Source organism: Puma concolor, chromosome C1, assembly GCF_028749965.1.
Source record: "Puma concolor isolate L17-30 chromosome C1, mPumCon1.1.hap2, whole genome shotgun sequence".
NCBI lineage: Eukaryota > Metazoa > Chordata > Mammalia > Carnivora > Felidae > Puma > Puma concolor.
Window position 1 is genome coordinate 178611599 of NC_141674.1, and position 20106 is coordinate 178631704.

General features: G+C 39.6%; 2 protein-coding genes across 4 annotated transcripts in view; one reads left to right on the top strand and one right to left on the bottom strand.

Moving 5' to 3' along the window:
* MFSD6 (major facilitator superfamily domain containing 6) overlaps positions 1 to 20106 on the top strand; it is a 79618-nt gene that overhangs the window by 39931 nt on the left and 19581 nt on the right. For both annotated transcript variants that reach the window (XM_025912181.2, XM_086719137.1), the window contains exon 3: positions 13127 to 13224. In XM_025912181.2, coding sequence (XP_025767966.2) covers positions 13127 to 13224 — 98 coding nt within the window. The remainder of the gene's footprint in view (positions 1 to 13126; positions 13225 to 20106) is intronic.
* Positions 2880 to 20106, bottom strand: part of NEMP2 (nuclear envelope integral membrane protein 2) — a 69078-nt gene continuing 51851 nt past the window's right edge. The window contains exon 9 of one of the 2 annotated variants that reach the window (XM_086719141.1): positions 2880 to 6271. In XM_086719141.1, coding sequence (XP_086575267.1) covers positions 6262 to 6271 — 10 coding nt within the window. In that variant the 3' untranslated portion in view covers positions 2880 to 6261. Of the gene's footprint in view, positions 6272 to 15040; positions 16207 to 20106 lie in introns of those variants that run through there. The other variant, XM_086719140.1, reaches the window with a different exon arrangement.

The following is a 20106-nucleotide window of genomic DNA, read 5'->3' on the forward strand; positions in this document are numbered from 1 at the left end:
TACAATTTTTTCACCTGTTTCAAGTACCTTCCTTTATCTTCCTGGTAAGACCTCCATTCCTCTAAAATGCCCATTCTCTCAAATTATTCCTTTTAACCCCGATGAAATTCACATGTCTCTAGATTAGCTGCCTTTCAGTAGTGTGAGGATGAGAGTCATGTAAAACTCACACTGAATATAAGTGGAAAAAACTAATGTTTCTCATGATGGCTGTGTATCATATAGAGTTAATTCACAATTAAATATTATGTTCACTCAAATGTTTTTTTTAAAAGAAAGCTTTATTAAAGACCAGATCCTGTTCTAGGATACAATGTTGAACAAGATAGACACAGCACTTCTATCATGGGGGTTCACATAGTGTGGAAGACCATATAACAAACAAAAGTGTTGGGTGCTACAGAAATGTTAACTTAGGCACCTAAGACATTGGGAATGGGAAAAGAATAAAGCAAATAAAACTGAAAGTTCTTTTGGGCAGGATTTACTATAGCTGGAGCAAGGGAGAAGTTATTTTGTGAGCTAGATACCACATAGGTGGTGGTGCCACCCGCCAAGGAAGGGAACCCAGGGAGGCGGGGAGAGGATACTGGAGTATGGACCTTGTGTGAAGCCTCTGAGACAGTGGAGATGCCCATTGTTGTATTTGTAAGTCTAGATCTTGGAAGAGAGGAGGAGGCTGGAGAGAGGTCTTTGGGGGAACACTGACTGGCATGTCAGTAGGACAACTAGCTCCATCCCATGATTTCAGTTTTCTGTAACCATCTTCCTTCTCTACTTCCCTTCAGCTAGTAGATCCATTTTGGGAAACCATTTACCGCAAATAAGGAACGTGTTACTATCAGTGTTACTTCTGGAAGCAGTGCCTACCATAGAGCAGGACTATTGAAAAGAGGCAAACTCAGTGCTTCTAAGATGGGGATGAAAATTATATCCTAAAGTCAGAACCTGAAGTCTTGATGATTATTTCTCTAATGTTCTCTTGATTTTATTCACTCATAACTCAAGGCCTTCATCCTAGAGTGAGCCACTATTCACCCTTAGGAATGGTGGCCCCTGCATTTCCATGGGACTGGAGAAACATAGTACTGGAGGGAATATGATGCCCCAAATAGCCTAATGGCTTAGGTGTGATTTTTTGTGCTTAGGGCTTACTTGATAAGTGCAATTTAAACTAAGAATGCAAACCAAGACCAGCAAACAAATCAATTACTATTTTTTAATACACATGCCTGAAGGTAAAATTATTTTTTATTGCCTTAACTGAGGAATGACACTGATAACTGGAATATACTTTATTCCACAGATTCTTGTATCTTTTAGAGGGAACCATTTTATTCTCAGTTTCCTAATTAGACTACATTAGAAAATCATTATTTCCATTTCTAATTTCTAGATCACCAATAAAAATAAATGGAAATAATACTGTAGGCTTTACAATTTATACAGTTTTCATAAATATTTTTATTGTTATAGCCACTTGACAAAACAGTTAAGTTTTGTTATATTCATTTTACAGTGGCTTGATGAGAGCCGGATAACCTCCATTGGTGGAAAAGACATGTTGACTCCCTGGGGGCCTGGGGTAGAGCACCTGAGAACCTGCAGCCAGGGTTCATGGAGCCCCAGGGTAGGTTCCTAATTGTGTCAGAGAACATGGGTATTAAGAACAGAGAAGCCTGTTGCTATGGACTGAATTGTGTCCACCCTGAAATCCATGTGTTGAAGCCCTAACCCCGAGCGTGATGGTATTTGGAGATGGGGCCTTTGGGAGGTGACTAAGGTTATATGAAATCATGAGGGTGGGGCCTTCATGATGGGATTAGTACCCTTATAAGAAGAGACACTAGAGAGCTTGCTCTCTGGCTCTTTCTCTCCACCATGGCAGGACACAGTGAGAAGGTGGCCATCTGCGAGTCAGGAAGAGGGTTTTCAGCAGAATCCAACAGTGCTGGCACCCTGTTCTCAGATTTCCATGTTCCAGAACTGTTAGAAAATAGATTTGGGGCGCCTGGGTGGCGCAGTCGGTTAAGCGTCCGACTTCAGCCAGGTCACGATCTCGCGGTCCGTGAGTTCGAGCCCCGCGTCAGGCTCTGGGCCGATGGCTCGGAGCCTGGAGCCTGTTTCCGATTCTGTGTCTCCCTCTCTCTCTGCCCCTCCCCCGTTCATGCTCTGTCTCTCTCTGTCCCAAAAATAAATAAACGTTGAAAAAAAAAATTAAAAAAAAAAAAAAGAAAATAGATTTCTCTTGTTTAAGCCACCCATTCTGTAGTATTTTGTTATGATAGCCTGAGGTGACTAAGACCTATGTCCTAACAGAGCAAGGAGAGCCTAAGAAGGATAGAGAGGGCTGGGATTCCCAAAGATTCTAAGAGTCAGAGGATACTGGAGTAGGAGTTATGTGTGGCTTAACATTGGGATGACTGTGAGAGTGAGTCAAGCAGTGGTAAACTTCTTTTTCTGCATGTGTACTCCATTCCTGGTGGCATTTACATTGGTTGGATGGGCAGATCCACCATGCATGACTAAGAAGGAACAGATTTGCTATGATTGCCCAAGGTCTGCCCTTCTGAATGGTGGGGTGGGGACTCAGCCCAGGTCTCTGGCGGGTAGATCCCATACTCTTTTCAGTGAATCAGATAATAATGTTGGCATCCATCAAAGTAGATGAAGACTAGTTTCATTATTACTTGATTACTCTTAACCAAGTTACTCTTAATTATGAATACTCTTTTGTTACTACTAAGTTATTACTATTAAGTTATTCTTAGTTCTATCAACAAGATTTTGTTAGAAATCTAGTATGTTTCAAATCCAAGTAGAATATCACAGCAAATTTTTGTGAAACAAGATTTTTAAGGTAGAATGGTCATTGTGTGTGTGTGTGTGTGTGTGTGCGCATGTGTGTAAAAGAGTACCCTTTCAATTTCTCTGTTTGCCTCCAATCCTCATGGTCAGGGTGGAGGAGGTCTGCTGACTATGGGAAGGGTGTAGGATTTGACAGCAGAAGACCTCAAGTTGAGTCTTGGTTCTGCGATTTGTTTAGTTTTGTGACTCTGGCAACTTGGTTCACCTTTCAGGGCCTTGATTTCTTCAGCTGCAAAATAGGATTCATGAGAACTCTTGCCCTTCCTATTTCAGAAGATTATTGGCAGGAACAAATGAGATAGTAAGTGGGAAAAATGCTAAAGAATTGGAGAACATTATAGAAATACTAGTATGAAGGGTTAGGCATGGTGAGGGGCCTGCAGTAAGCAGAGGTCTCAAGGCCACTGAGGTTGATGGTCTTTTTTCCTTAATGTCACAAAAAAGGGGGAAGAGGAGTGGGTTTGGACAGAATCTAATATTCAGCTACAGTTTCCTATTTTGAAAAAGAATGGAACAAAATTTCTAGTCATAAAAATGTATTAATTGACAAGTTTGGGGCAGGAGTTTACTGAAATTGTATTTTTTTGTTCTTTCTTGAAAAACTCATAACCTAATTTTCACTTCAGGGAAAGTGTTTAGCATTGTGAGTTGGGATTACATTGAATTAAGTCTGAAAGCTAGTGAAAGTTCAAGAAAGAGAGAAAGAGAGGGAGATAGCTCAAATTCAGTGTTGGTAGGTAGAGTAGTTGACTCTTCACAGTGGGTTCTGTGGAGCTACTTTAGGGATCAAGGAAGAGAAAAGATCTGGGCAACTTTCAACCCCCTGGTGGGCTAAGCCCATCTCAGAGACCTCCCAGGCGGGTCTAGAGACCTGAAGTGTTGATGAACACAGCCTGAGTCGGTGGTTGGACCTACACAAGATGGAGACTCTTAGCCCCTGTCTTTGCTGTCTCCTTACAATCCTGTTAGGGGTGTGTGTGTGGGGGGGGGGGGGTGCCCCTCCCTAATTTCTGTTCCTTACCCAGCCCAAGCCAGATAGTCAATTTCTGATTATTTGGTTTCAAAGTCTGTCTGCTTGGGGACAGAAATCCTGGCTCACCTTGTGTCCTGCCTTAGCATTGACACCTGAACTTTCTGGGGCTACCTCAGGAGAAATAGGTTTTTGACCCATTTTATCTCATAACAAAATTTTCCTCTTAACTTTTCTTTTTTGATCCAGGATATTGGGCAGCTGTTGACTGGCATTTGCTTTACTACTTTCCTCTTATGCCATTCCTCTTAATGATTCATCAAAGTTTAAAATGTTAACTGTCTTCTAAAGTCAACGCAAACACATATCCAACTTCCTTGATCCAAACGCATAGCTGTTACCATAGGCATAACCACACTAGCGTCACCAGGCCCTGTCGCTACTGGTCCAATCCATAGGCGTTTCTTCAGGCCCTTGTCTAAGTCTGACTTCATGTAGGAACCCTGGAGTAGGAACACAGCACATTGTTGTTATCTACCAAAAGAGCCAAAGGGCAAGGGAGCAGGGACCTTGACTTTCACTGGCTAATGGATTTTGAGGCCCCCATTCTGCCTGTCTGGACCTCTATTTCCTTGTCTTTATAAGACGGTTGGACTTAATGGCTGTGGCTTCTTTGAGTTCTGACTCTAATGATCTAACTTTCTACTGTGGTTGGTTTTAGTATGTGAAAAACCACACATCAGACCTCACTGCTCCCTGCCCACCCCTGCAAGGACTCAGACTCTGAATGGGTTTTGCTGAGAAATCAGAAATCTGCACACTGCCATTCATGCAAATTCATCCAGGCGATGCCATGACAACAGACTGTCTGGTCAGAGATGGGCAATGTGATTTATGATAGTGGATCTGTATAGAGGATTTTCTTTCTGGAAGGCCAGTAGATTTGAATGGAAGTTAGAACTATAAAACTTGGACATTTATCCATGTACTGGCTCAGAATTTGTAAAAGACTTGGCTGCCCTTGCTGAGATGTTTGCATTTTATTTTATTTGCATTTTGTTTAATGCTAGTGAAGGCAGTTATGACCATTCCTGAGAAAAGTCTACTGCCAGTATGTCTGTGCCCTGGATGACATCACTTCAGACAAGGTGCAGCCTAGGCCCCACCATGCTGCCTGTTGTAAAAACGTATTAATTAGCACTGTTTGTCAAAGCCTTTCACTCTACATCAACCACTGGAAAAGTAAATAGCAGTCCCCTAGATAACATAAATGAATAAATATAGTTGGATTGGGTTGTACAAACTGCTAACAATTCTTTTCTAAGGGTGCAACCTCATGCTACTTCAGAAGCCCAGGGCAGCTACCACTGGCATCATACATTTTATTTCTGATCCACGGAATAAATAGCTCTTGAGTAAAACACGGCATTCTTTACTAAATTTTGTTGGAATTCTAAGTAACCTTGGAGATCATTTTTGTGGCCTGAATTGTGTCCCCTCCCCCAAATTCATATACTGAACTCCTAACCTCTAATACTTCAGAATGTGACTGCATTTGGAGACAGGGTCTTTAAAGAGGTAGTTGAGGGGCACCTGGGTGGCTCAGTCAGTTAAGCATCTGACTTTGACTTGGGTTATGATCATGTGGTTTGTGGGTTTGAGCCCCATGTTGGGCTCTCTGCTGTCAGCGTGGGGCCTGCTTCGGATCCTCTGTCCCCTCGCTCTCTGCCTTCCCACACTTGGGTTGTCTCTCTCTTTCTCAAAAATAAACATTTAAGAAAATTTAAAGGGTAGTTGAAATGAAGTCGTTAGCGTAGACCAGTGTCTAATATAATGGGTGTCCTTATGAGAAAAGGAGATTGGGACACAGGCACACATTGAAGAAAGACCATGTGAGGACACAAGGAGAAGACAGCCATCTACAAGCCAAGGAAAGAGGCCTTAGAAGAAACTAATACTGCTGATACCTCGATCTTAGATTTCTAGCCTCCAGAATTGTGAGAAAATCAATTCTGTTGTTTAAGTCACCCAGTCTGAGGTATTCGTTATGGTAGAGCTAGCAAACTAATACCATCACATAGGCTTAGCTTGAGCCCAGTTTAGATTTCTTTCCCCCTACTCCTCGGCAGATGGTTAGTCTTTGGCCACTTCTAGTGATGTGGAACTTGCTACCTCACAAGGTAGCTAAGATCTTGTCTCACTTAGGACTCTTTCACTTGAGGAAGCAGAAAACCTTACTCAAAGGGGCTTAAGGAAAACAAGGAATGTATTGTCCAACTGCAAAGTCTAGCAGATACCTGTAGGGGTAGCTTTAATTGGAGCTCATATGATGCAGTCAGAACCTGGGTTTCTTCGTCTACCAGCTCTGCCTTCTACTGGGTAGGCTTCCTATGCCTATGCTGAAGTCCCAGGCCAGTCCAGGATCAGATCCAGCTGAAAAGAGAGAATGCTTTATTTTCTTAGTTTCTGCTTAGCAGCTAAAACAATTTCTATTGTACTGACTGCTCACAGGTCTGACTTAGGGTTAACATAGCCCCTTCCCTCCTCAGCAGAAAAGGCCTTTATGAATGTCCCTCATACAGCTTTGTTTCTCCAGTTCTCTCATGGATTTTCCACAGGGCATCTTATCCCAGACTCCCCACTATTCTTTCCCCTCCTTATTCTGGCTCCTTTCTTTTTTGCCAGTGATCTCTTTAATTGTTCCCACTTCCTCCTGTGGTTTGGCCAAAGTCAAGAACAGTGAGACTATTATCTCCTTTTGGTTTGGTCATGATACTCCTTCAGCCTGAATTTTGATGAACTTGTTTAACTCCCTCAAATTTAGCTTAGAGTCAACTAAAACTCTTGAGGCCTATTTCAAATTAATTGCTATACTAAATGTCAATGATTCTTGTTTGGAAATGATAGAATTTGTATTTTATATATACCTCAGGTCATCTCATGGAAAATTTTTAAACAAAAACTTATATGGGGTGTGTGCGTGTGTGTGTGTGTGTGTGTGTGTGTGTGTGTGTGTGTGTTTGGTCATCTAACTTTTACCCAAATGGAAACTAGAACAAAACAGCATATTGTGTCTTCCAAGTAGTTGGGTTCCATTAATTAAGGTTCTGTTTTGTTTTGAACATCCTTATTTTTCTACCTAAGATACACACAACCTTAAGAAAAAGTAGACAGATAAACTAAAGGGACAATAGAGAGGAGTAAATATGGCCAGGAACCAGCACAGTGAGCCAGCTGATGATTGCCATAATTATACTCTTAGCTTATCAATCACTGAGAGAGGAAATATTTGAAGGCAGCTAAATAAAGAATGACTTAACACCAACAGAGGCTCAGACTTCACTTTTTCTAGCAGAAAAAAAAAAAGGAAGTATTGGTAGCTGTACAAACCATAGGTAAATGAATAGTCTTTTTCCTTCAATCACTCTTCGGACATACAATATGGTTCTTATGCTCTGTTCTACAAGGATGGGTCCGTAGCCAGCTACGCCTGTTTAATGAAAGGAGCTCGGTGACTTGGTGTCTCTATTGATGATCCCCTTGGCTGTGCTGTGTTTGGTACAGGAGCGCCACTGATTCTTTGAGCTTTGTGGCATGTATGCTCTTAGTCCTCTAGTGAGATGGGCCTGTGGGTACCCAAGAACCCTGTTATCTGCTAGTGCACATGTGTTGAAGATTCACTGCATGATGCTTCAGGAGGCCCTCAGATAAGCAAACAACAGACAGCTGTTCATTGAACTATTGCTTGTTCACAGAAATGACTTATTATCTTCAACCATAGCCTATTAACATTAATCACAAATGGTGACAAATATGGACATCCATTTTTTTAATCATCCTAGTTCCAGGTTTTTTTTAATAAATCAAATAATTCTTTCACATACCTGTCTCTTATATACACACACACATAAAATTATAAGCATAATATATTTCATAGTTCATATCTTGTTCATCACCATATCCCTGGCACTTAGCACAGTGTGTTCAGTAAATATTTGTTGAGTGATGTTCTATTTAAAGTATTTATATTTTCCCTCTAGTTATTGAATATTTATTGAGTGCCTACTGTGTGCCAAGCACTGGGGATAAAACCTAGCCAATATTACATGAAATTGATCTCACCCCGCATGAAGCATACAGCCAGGTTGTTGACACACAGGTACAACTGAGATAAGGATTATGAGGAGAGGCACATGATAACAGCTGTGATCACATATAAAGGAATTGAGTGAGATCGGAAGGAAGGGTAGGACATCAGGTCATACTGAGGGATAGGTTGGGACAGTAGCCCAGTGGGTCCATTTGGCATTTGTGTGGCTGGAGGACAGAGAGCTAAGCAGAACATTGTACCAGATAGGCTGCAGAGAAACATGTTTTATAATAGAATCTTGTTTCTATAAGCTGCTTTGTTTCAAAGGTTCCCATTGTGTCACATACATTTTCTGATGATCCAAGTGGTCCTTGAAGTAAATAAGCACTTTCCTGAAGTCTCTAGAGAGAGACTGCCATTTCCTTTGTCCAGGAAGAATACAATAATGGTGATGCTGATTATTTTGTCCTTTTCTTAACTATTTGTGTCTATATGGTTTACTTACATTCAATCTCACAACAAATTCAAAAGATAGCAATAATATTGAATAGTAGCTAGGATATCATATTGTTTTCATAATTTTTTAAAAGTTTATTTTAATTACTTTGAGAGACAGAGAACGGGAGGGGCAGAGAGAGAGAGAGAGAGAGAGAGAATCCCAAGCAGACTCCACACTGTTAGTGCAGAGCCCAATGTGGGACTTGAACCCACAAACTATGAAATCATGATCCTAGCTGAAGTCGAGTTGAATGCTTAACCAACTGAGACACCCAGGAGCCCAAAAAAGTACTAGTTTTATTATAAAATAACCACCAATTTGTCCTTCCAATACTGTGAATTGTGGTTGTATAAGAAATTATAATGTCATAAACACTTTTTTTCTCCTGTTATATTTTGCTCAAATACAGAATCAAGGAGCAGGGGCACTTTGTCAAGGTGACACTTGTCACACGTTTGACAAGTGATTTGGGTTTTCCATGGTGTAGTTGTTTTCTGCTAAAGCATTTGCTTCCTACCAATCGTGTTCATCCTCTTTATAGAGAAGTTCACTTACATCAACCACCTATTCTAAAATGGCCTTTATTTCTTGCCTAATTTTATACTTACTGACTTCCTGTTGTGAAATAGGAAAGCGATGAGGTTGTCTCTGAGCTTCTTCATTATAGATGCTCATTAGGTATCTGTATCTCAGTGAGAAGCATTTTTCACCCTATTCTTCTGTACTTCCAGACCTCATAGTGCTCAGGAATATTCTAGGACTCTGAACATGTGCTTTATATTCAGTATAAAGAATTTTGACCGTCCAGAAGATGATCTAGTAAAACATTTTTAATTTCTTTTTATTCCAAATCCTTAATTTCATAGGTGTGCATGAATTCATTTGCTAGGGCTGCCACAATAAAGCACCACAGATTGGATGGCTTAAACAACTAGAAATTTATTTCCTGAACAGTCCTGGAAGCTAAAAGTCCAAGATCAAGATGTCAGCAGGTTTTATTTCTTCCGAGGAACTCTCCACTGTCTTCATCCCAGCCTTCTCTCTGAGCCTGTCTCTGACCTGTTCTCTTCTCTTCTTATCAGGACACCAGTCATACTGGATTAGGACCCACCCATGCGACATCATTTAAATGTCGTATTTAATGATATGTATTTAATGATACGTATACATATTTAAAGGCCCTATCTCCTTATATAGTCACACTCCAAGGTACTGAGGGTTAGGACCCGGGACTTCAACATATGAAATTCAGGGGACACAATTCAGCCCATAACAGTGAATGAAATGTCAGTTTAAAATTTTTTTTAATGTGTATTTATTTTTGAGAAGCGGGGGAGGGGCAGAGAGAGAGGGAGCTACAGAATCCAAAGCAGGCTCCAGGCTCCAAGCTGTCAGCACAGAGCCCGATGCGGGGCTCGAACCCACGAACCGTGGGATCACGACCTGAGCCAAAGTTGGACATGTAACCGACTGAGCCACCCAGATGCCCCTGCCTGTTATTAATCTTAAAGTTGAGTGTCTGACTTCAGCAGGGATAATAACATCTACTCTGCAGGCTTGTTATAATTACAACACAGTGAATCACCCAAAATAAGCACTCAATAAATTGTAGCATTATTATTATTGTTGTTAGTAGTAGTAGTAGTAGTAGTAGTAGTAATTTTTTTTTTTTTTCAACGTTTATTTATTTTTGGGACAGAGAGAGACAGAGCATGAACGGGGGAGGGGCAGAGAGAGAGGGAGACACAGAATCGGAAACAGGCTCCAGGCTCTGAGCCATCAGCCCAGAGCCCGACGCGGGGCTCGAACTCACGGACCGCGAGATCGTGACCTGGCTGAAGTCGGATGCTTAACCGACTGCGCCACCCAGGCGCCCCTAGTAGTAATTATTTTAAAGAAAAGCATCCAAGTACCCTCTTGTTTTCTGAGAGTACTTTTATTCCAGAATTCCAAAAGAGAGAGGAACACTATCATTTCGTCCTCATCAACCATTCTGGGGTAGCCAGTGCTTCAAGAAATCAGCAAGAGTAAAATTGTGAATTGTGAGCAGAAAGGCAGCATTTTGACCCATGAAAAGGGAAAAGAATTAGATATGTATTTATTGAATAGTCACTGAAAAGTATTTCAGCAACCTTAAGAATCTCTTTAATACATGAAAGGGATATTTAAACTGACATATCACTGGGAAGCTGTGTGGCATGACCTAGACCAGTGGTTCTTTACCCTGGCTTAGTATCTGAATAAACTGGAGAGGTTTCTAAAGCATAGTGCGTGGGTTCCAGCCAGAGATATCTTTATTGAGACTAGCATGGGCCTTGACATCTGTCGTTTTTAATAGTTACCTGAGTAAATCTGATGTATAGCCAAGAACTAATGAGCTAGATCAGGGCTTAGCAGGCTTCAGCCCTTGGGCCAAATCTGGCCTGCTGCCTGTTTGTGTATGGCCCAGAACTAAAGGTGGTTTCTGTATTTTAAGTGGTTGAAAAAAGTCAAAGAAGAATAATATTTTGTGATGCATAAAAACTACAGTTGACCTTTGAACAACATGGGTTTGAACTGTACAGGTCCTCTTATACACAGAATTTTTCAAGAAATATAGTATGGTACTACAAATGTATTTTCCTTATGTTTTCCTTAGTAACATTTCCTTTATCTTATTATTAGAATATAGTATATAATACATATAACATATAAAATACATTGACTGTTTATGTTATTGGTAAGGCTTCCAGTCAATAGTAGGCTATTGGTAGTTAAGTTTTAGGGGAATCAAAAGTTATATGTGGATTTTCTACTATGCAGGGGGTTGGCACCTCTAATCCCTGCATTGTTTAGAGGTCAGCTATGAAATTTAAATTTCACTGTTCATAATTCAAATCTTACTGGAATACAGCCATCCATGCTCCCTCATGGACATATTGTCTATGCTGCTTTCACTCTACAGTGGCAAGGTTGAGTAGTGGCAACAGACCTACAAAGCCTAAACTATTTATGTATGGCCCTTTACAGAAAATGTTTACTGACCCCTGAGGCTATGTCAAGGTCATCAACAGAGTTAGATTAGAACTTAAAAAGGAGACATGGGTTGTGTCATTTGTATGTTTGTGTGATGTATTTTGCATTTTAATTTCCTGTGGGCTTTTTGTTGTTGTTTCCCAGCAGAAGGACCCTTGTTGATGGATCTGTATAGCAAGTTTCTTCAGGAAATTTTTATCAAACAGGATCTAAACATATGCTTTTTTCCTCAAAACATTCAAGTACAAAGAACATAATGTCCACAGAATATGATAACCCAGACCTTTTCAACACTGAAGATCTCCTAAATCTCTTTTAATATCTATTTCCTATCCCATCCCCGCCCCTCAACCATTTTTGTCTTTCTTCCCATCCTTCTGTTCCCTATTTGTGGTTAATATCAGCTGGATGCCTCAAAGCATTTCCTTTCCTTGATCCAGTGTTGGGAAAAGAGAACAATGTTTATTTGATGATTTTAATATAAAAATATAGTTGAGCAAGATGAGGAAAATACCACTGACTGTTATATCGGCTTATTTCTTTTACCTTTGAATTTTCATTCACTTGAATTAAGAAAAAAAAAAGCATTAAGATTAGAAAATTAAAGAAAATGGAAAACAAGTTAGAAAGAGAAATCCCTAGGGGTGCCTGGGTGGCTCAGTCAGTTAAGCATCTGACTCTTGATTTCAGCTCAGGTCATGATCTCATGGTTTGTGAGATCAAGCCCCACATGGTGCTCTGTACTAACAGCACAGAGTCTGCTTGGGATTCTCTCTCTCTCCCTCTGTCTCTGCCCCTCCTCCACTTGTGTGTGCTCACTTGTTCTCTCTCTCTCTCAAAATCAATAACTAAACTTCAAAAAAAAAAAAGATTAAATAAAAAAAAGAGAGAAATCTCTACCATCAGGCTGTGTTTTATACAAAGAAACAACCACCGTTTACTTCCAAACCAGCTCATCCAGTTCAGAAAGACAGAGAATGTAACATACCACTTAAGGCCTTTATTTATTTTGTTTTTCTCACAATTTTGGTGGTGGTACTTATGAGGGGGGAAAGTGATGTTGATATATATTTATTAGTTTGGTAAGCATATGATATCATGGATTTATTTGTAAATAATGAAGATATGTCAGTTGAACTGACAGAAAAAAGTATTTGATCTCCAAATTGTTTATTATTCATCATCGGATGATAGTTTTCGATGACCTTGAGAGTCTCCTTATAAAACTTGGTGTCTTCGATATTGCATGTGAGACAAAGTTCATATTCATGTTCTCATTTTTATCCTGTCTTTCCCCCATCAGAGTGAAGTAGCTATAATCCCAGCATGTTTACCCTACAGCCACCTGGAAGGAAGCCAGTAATGTCATTAGACATGGCAGTGTGCCCAGGCTATCTTAAAAAAGCATCAGCTCTGCTCCTAATTAAGTTTCAGGAAGGGTGATGGTCACTTTTATATTAACAAGTGTTTTTGAAAAGGCTGACGGCAGATACGTTAGAAGCAGCCTTCTTTCTCCTAAGAGTTCCTGGTTAACTTGAATTGTCTTTTAGCTTGCCCACTCCTAAGTTTGAACACTGCTGGATGATGGATGGTTTGGGCAGGGGAAGACGTAGGTAATATTTGCATGCTTTATGCCTCATTCCAGGGCCTCATCTTCTTCTCCCCAACCCCCCTTTTTTTTTAGGGTTCTGTACATTGGCCTGGCTTGCAATACGGCTCGCTATATTTATATTTCCTACCTGGAAAATGCCTGGACTGTTCTCCCCATGGAAGTTCTTCAAGGTAAGTTAACAGCTGGAATTAGAATTATTTTTCTACCTGATTGAGCTATGACTGTGTAAAAGTTGAGTGGCCTTCAGCATGTGACTCTGTGAAGGAAGGGCAGTCCTACTGTTTTATAGGATTTTGAAATGGTTGTTAAGGAAGAGGTGACATCAGGGGAGTTGGCTCTTCAGTTACTCTGAGTGTTCTGTGTTTGTTGAGCCAAACAAAGCTGGATTTGTCCCACACCCTTGTGATTAAACAAAGAAAAAGGAACTCTGGAATAAACTGTTATGTACAATTGTTACACATGCACATCCAAAGGTAGTTTTAAGTATAAAAGGATTTATCTTTTAAAGGCTTTGGTATTTTGGTGTTTGTAGGTTAACTATAGATACTGGAAAAGGTTGTCATAATTATTTTATTTCTTCAGTTACTTTGATCACATCTAGTGATTTACAACTAAAGCTTTACAGTCAAGCTATTATTTTCCCATGAACTTTTAAAAGCTTTGCTCAAATGTGAGTTCTTCTCTTTGCTTCATTGGACTGTTTCCCTTCAACATATAACTTCGAAAAAAAATTTTTAGGAGGCTCTAGCCATATGCCTTAGGAGCAATGAAAACTTGGATTTCTATACAAAGTTCATTGCCATATTCGCTCATATAATCTAGACTGTGTATTGAAAACCCTTGTTAGCTGCTTGGCTGAGCCATTTGGTGGTTGGCATTATGATTAAAATAAAGGTTCAGGACAAGATGATTGGAGTTGAGGTCTTCTGGGACATCCCAGGCTCCTAAATCACTAATTGTACTAGATAGTATGTGATTATACACAATTTCATTAGCTTTAGAGACCGCCATTATTATTTTCCAACACTGAGGATACAAATATAGCACAATCAACATAATTTCTCATCATGATCTGTAAGATGAAACAAAATGTATAAAATGCAAACACCAAATCCCATTGTGGCATTGAAAAAAAAAACTATCCTTATTGAAAGGAAACATAATTTATATTCACATTATAATAAAATTAAAATATATACATAATCTAAAGGTGCTTTTCTCAGGTCTGGCGCAATAGTATAATTGATGAAAGGGGATTTTATTTGTAATAGGAAATGGAAATTTGGTCTTACAAGAAATTATTGTTCATAATAATTAGAACTCTGAAAGAGTCTTTTTTTTTTTTTAATGTTTATTTTTGAGGGGGGGGAGTGCAGAGAGAGAGGGAGACACAGAATCCAAAGCAGGCTCCAGGCTCTGAGCTATCAGCAAAGAGCCCAACAAGGGGCTCGAACTCACGAACCATGAGATCATGAGCTAAGCCGAAGTCAGATGCTTAACCAACTTAGCCACACAGGTGCTCCTCTGAAAGTCTTGAGGCAGAGCACATACCTCAGCATTGTGTCATTTAAGAATAACAAAGCACTAAATATGGACTGCAGGAAAGACTTGTGTAATAACATGGCAAATGCAACACAGTTCTTTGATATCCCATTTTTAGTCCTATTGTATGAGGCAGGATTCTTGCCTCTTTATTAATTGGTATGCCACAGTGTGCAGACTCTACATTAAAAAGCTAACTGGTGGGGCGCCTGGGTGGCGCAGTCGGTTAAGCGTCCGACTTCAGCCAGGTCACGATCTCGCGCTCCGTGAGTTCGAGCCCCGCGTCGGGCTCTGGGCTGATGGCTCAGAGCCTGGAGCCTGTTTCCAATTCTGTGTCTCCCTCTCTCTCTGCCCCTCCCCTGTTCATGCTCTGTCTCTCTCTGTCCCAAAAATAAATAAATGTTGAAAAAAAAAAATTAAAAAAAAAAAAAAAAAAAGCTAACTGGTATGCCCGTAGAAAACAAAGCATATTGTAATAATATATGCATATATCTTTCTTTCTCCTTTTAATTTGATATGAATTAAATGACATAAGTGACTCAAGAAAAGAGAGAAAGAAGCTTTTTAATTAACTGGTTAAAGGAACAAAAGAGGAATTTTATAAAAGGGAAAAAATAAATGTTATGAATCAAAAAACTTTTTTCCTATTAATTTATCAAAGGTATATTAAATAACTACAAGAGTCAGGTAGCATGCTGGGAATGTAATAAAGGTTATAAAATGTAATAAAAAATAATATATTAACTAGGGCCCCAAGGTCTCCCCATCTGTTCTGGAAGCTGGATATGTAAACACATAATTACTACAGCATGTTAGATGGAATCAGAAAAATGTACCAGGTAACAGAGAAGCTCCTTGGAAGGAGCAGGGAGTGGAATGATAAAGATATTATTTAAAGATTTCCCAAGGAAATCACTTATGAGCTGGAGTTTGAAGGGTGCATAGGAATCCACTCTGGCATAGAGAAAATGCCACAGAGCCATGTGCCAGAGCTAAGTCATGGAAAACAGAATGGCAACTTCAGGGAAACTAAGTGTATGCCATGGCTAGAGCTTGATGGGTTTATCATCATCATCCCAAGCTGCCAACCCAGGACATATTTACATAATACTATGGATACCTCAGAGTGGTTATCCCAGGATTTAGGGAGCTCGCCATGTTTGAATCCAAACAGGAATTCTGCTTCCCATGGCAGGCTATAGTTTATACCTCTGTCGTTCATTTTATTTTCCCCTGTGCTCTTAGAAATCTAGTTCCTGATCTGAAGCAAGTGAAAGGGGGATCTGTAAATACCTAGAGTCACTTTGTCTCACAGAGGGCTCTGTGACCACTTCTAAGAGTTCTTTGTGTCTAAGACTAGAGGAGACCGTTTGATACCCTAGCAGAAGTGAGTGCTGAGTGTGTTTTGGTTGTACAATGGAAACAAAATCCCTTGCCTTTGTTAGACCCATGCGCTCCCCACAGAAAATAGTGGATCACCCACGTGGAATAAATCCGACATCACAGAAATGCACTTCTGACTGAAGAGGTTTGTTTTGCCAGTCTGGATTCTTCCACCTTTACAGGTGTCGTCCAAGTGCTTTCAAGTCTTTGTGCTTAAGGCAGCTCTACTTAGGATGTAGGAGAGACAAGAAAAAATGATGAAAAAACACTGAGTTAATTATAGGACAAGCCCACTATCATAATAGATGCTCCTTCATTCCTTGACTGGAATTGTTACTGATGATTACCAGAGACCTAGTCTTGGCCGGGGGTGGGGTGTGGGGGTGCAGAGATATCTTGACAGTGAATAGTCAGCACTTCCATTCCCAGCCAGTGCCATATAAGACAATCTTCTTTAAAAAAAAATAGAGGTGAGGTCTATCTCTTCATCTGTTACCCCTTGCCTCATCCCCAGAACACCATGAGAACTAGTATCACCTAGTGGACAACAGAATAGGAGGAGACAAGGGATGTGCTTTATTCCCTATCTTCCACTGCCCGTCTCTCCCTCTTTGGGACTGAATGTAACAGGTAAGACTGTTGGATAATGGTGGGAATTGTGAGGATGTTTCTTTTCCCAAGATCTTTTATATTTAGTGGCCAGTATTCTCGTATTCTCTTGCAGGCTTATCCTTTTAGCAGTTCAGCTACCATCTGCAGCAAACATGTTGTTCTGTAAGCAATTGGCAGCACCATATAGAGAAGCAGAAGACATATTTCCTGCCCATAAGGAGCCTGCCATTTATTTTAAAAAGAGACAGTGGGTCTAAGTCCCTAAAAGTATTGCTGGGTACAGTGGAAGGAGTAGGAGAGTTTATGTATATTTCTCAAGATCTCATTTTTAAAGACCTATAGGAATTTTCTCTGTTACTTTTGTACAAGAAACATTTAAACATTCATGGTTGTGATCAAGCATATCTATTTGTTATAAAGATCAAAAACAGATATTTTATGCTCCTTCCTATGCAGGTACTGGTTGTGAATCCTTACTAACTTTGAGATGAATGTGATCAAAATTATTCTTGCTATAAAATGCATTTAAGGCGACTAAGGCCAGTGTAGTAGGGCTGCTGTAACAAAAGAGGTCCTTCGAGGTACTTGAATGGTTTAAGCACTGACAGGTGCAAATGAGGTCTGTGTCAGGTCCTTCTCTGCAGGATGCTCTATCAATGGGAGCTGGGTTAAGATTTTGATGAAAGATGTTCTTCATTTTTACCAGCAGGAGGGCTTGAACTGATATTTATGAAGTTTTGCTCTTATTTAGTGTGCCAATTCAGCCAAATAAGAACTGTGTTTTCCTTCCTCTTATGTTCTGGAAGATCATGGAGACATTATGAAAGGATAGTGCAGTCCTTATCTGACAGCAGCAATTCTAGACATGGCTCTAGTCTGTTAGCATCAATATTGGAAATTGTCTGTCTAGCTTAATCCTTGAAACACAAGTCGCTTGCCACATGAATATGTAGGATAGAAAAAATGCTCTGGGTTTAGCTTTTCAGTTGATAAACTAACATATAAAAGTCACTGGTGTTAACTGTTAAAATCATTTTTTAAATCAGAATTGTCTTATAAATTGCAGTAGAGCAATTTCATTCTGTGTCACTCCCATGGTTTATTTAGTTACTAAAACTCTTATATAATTTTTTCTTTAAAATAGGCATTATTTTGTCCACCTAAAATTCACTTTAAATGTCTTCTGCTTCAAGAATCCTGTTCTGGGCATTTTATCCCATACTTGGCTCTTCCTTTTCTGAATTGTTCTTAGATTTATGGACTGTGTTATATAGTTTAGTACTTAATTGCTATCCAATTATTTTACAAATACTAGTTTAACTTCATGATTTAGTTTTAATTCTTTAATTTTTTTTTATTTAAATTCGTTAGTTAACGTACAGTGTAGTCTTGGTTTCAGAAGTAGGACCCAGTGATTTATCTCTTACGTATGACACCCAGTGCTAATCCCTAAAAGTGCCCTCCTTAGTGCCCATCACCCACTCAGCCCACCACCACCCACCTCCTCTCCAGAAACTCTCAGTTTGTTCTCTGTATTTAAGAGTCTCTTATGGTTTGCCTCCCTCTCTGTTTTTATCTTGTTTTTCCTTCCCTTCCTCTATCTTCATCGGTCTTGTTTCTTAAATTCCACATATGAGTGAAATCATATATGTCTTTCTCTGACTTACTTCGGTTAGCATGATACATTCTAGTTCCATCCACATTGTTGCAAATGGCAAGATTTCATTCTTTTCCATCACTGAGTAATAGTCCACTGTATGTATGTACATGTATATCTATATTGATATTGATATATAGATATACCACATATTCTGTATCCATTCATTAGTCCATGGACATTTGACTCTTTCCATAATTTGGCTATTGTTGATAGTGCTGCTGTAAACATTAGGGTGCATGTGCCCCTTTGAAGCAGTACACCTGTATCCTTTGGATAAATACTTAGTACTGCAATTTCTGGGTGATAGGGTAGTTCTATTTTTAATTGTTTAAGGAATCTCCACACTGTTTTCCAGAGTGGCTGCACAGGTTTGCATTCCTACCAGCAGTGCAAAAGGCTTCCCCTTTTCCTACATCCTTGCCAACATCTGTTGTTTGATGAGTTGTTGATTCTAGCTATTCTGACAGGTGTGAAGTGGTATCTCATTGTGGTTTTGATTTGTATTTCCCTGACAGTGAGTGATGTTGAGCATTTTCTCATGTGTCTGTTAGCCATCTGGATGTCTTCTTTGGAAAAGTGTCTATTCATGTCTTTTGCCCATTTTTTAATTGGATTATTTGATTTTTGGGTGTTGAGTTTGGTAAGTTCTCTATAGTTTTTGGATACTAACCCTTTATCTGATATGTCATTTGGAAACATCTTCTCCCATTACGTCAGTTACCTTTTAGTTTTGTTGATTTGTTGATTGTTTCCTTCACTGTGCAGAAGCTTTTTATCTTGATGAGGTCTCAACAGTTCATTTTTACTTTTATTTCCCTTACCTCCCTTCAGAGACATGTCAAGTAAGAAGTTGCTGTGGCCTAGGTCAAAGAGGTTGTTGCTTGTTTTCTTCTGTGGGATTTTGATGGTTTCCTGTCTCACATTTAGGTCTTTCATCCATTTTGAATTTATTTTTGTGTATGGTGTAAGAAAGTGGTCCGGTTTCACTCTTCTGCATGTTGTCGTCCAGTTTTCCCAGCTGAAGAGACTGTCTTTTTTTCATTGGATACTCTTTCCTGCTTTGTTGAAGATTAGTTGGCCATGTATCTGTGGGTCCATTTCTGGGTTCTCTCTTCTATTCCATTGATCTATGGGTCTGTTTATATGCCAGTACCATACTGTCTTAATGATTACAGCTTTGTAATACAGCTGTAATACAGTTTAAAGTCTGAAATTGTGATGCCTCTAGCTTTGGTTTTCTTTTTCAACAATACTTTGGCTATTTGAGGTCCTTTGTGGTTCCATACAAATTTTAGGATTGTTTGTTCTAGCTCTGTGAAGAATGCTGGTGCTATTTTGATAAAAACTACATTGAATGTATAGATTGCTTTGGGTACTATAGACATTTAACAATATTTGTTCTTCCAATCCATGAGCATGGAATGTTTCTGCATTTCTTTGTGTTGTCTTCAGTTTCTTTCATAAGCTTTCTGTAGTTTTCAGCATATAGATCTTTTACCTCTTTGATTAGGTTTATTCCTAGGTATCTTGTGGTTTTTGGTACAATTGTAAATAGCATTGATTCCTTGATTTCTCTTTCTGCTCCTTCATTATTGGTGTATAGAAATGCAACCAATTTCTGTACCTTGATTCTATATCCTGCGACTTTGCTGAATTCATGGATCAGCTCTAGCCGTTTTTTGGTGGAGTCTTTTGGGTTTTCCATGTAGAGTATCATTTCATCTGTAAAGTTTGACTCCTTCCTTGCCAGTTTGCATGCCTTTTCTTTCTTTTTGTTGTCTGATTGTTGAGGCTAGGTCCAGTACTATGTTGAACAGTGGTGAGAGTGGACAACTGTGTCATGTTCCTAATCTTA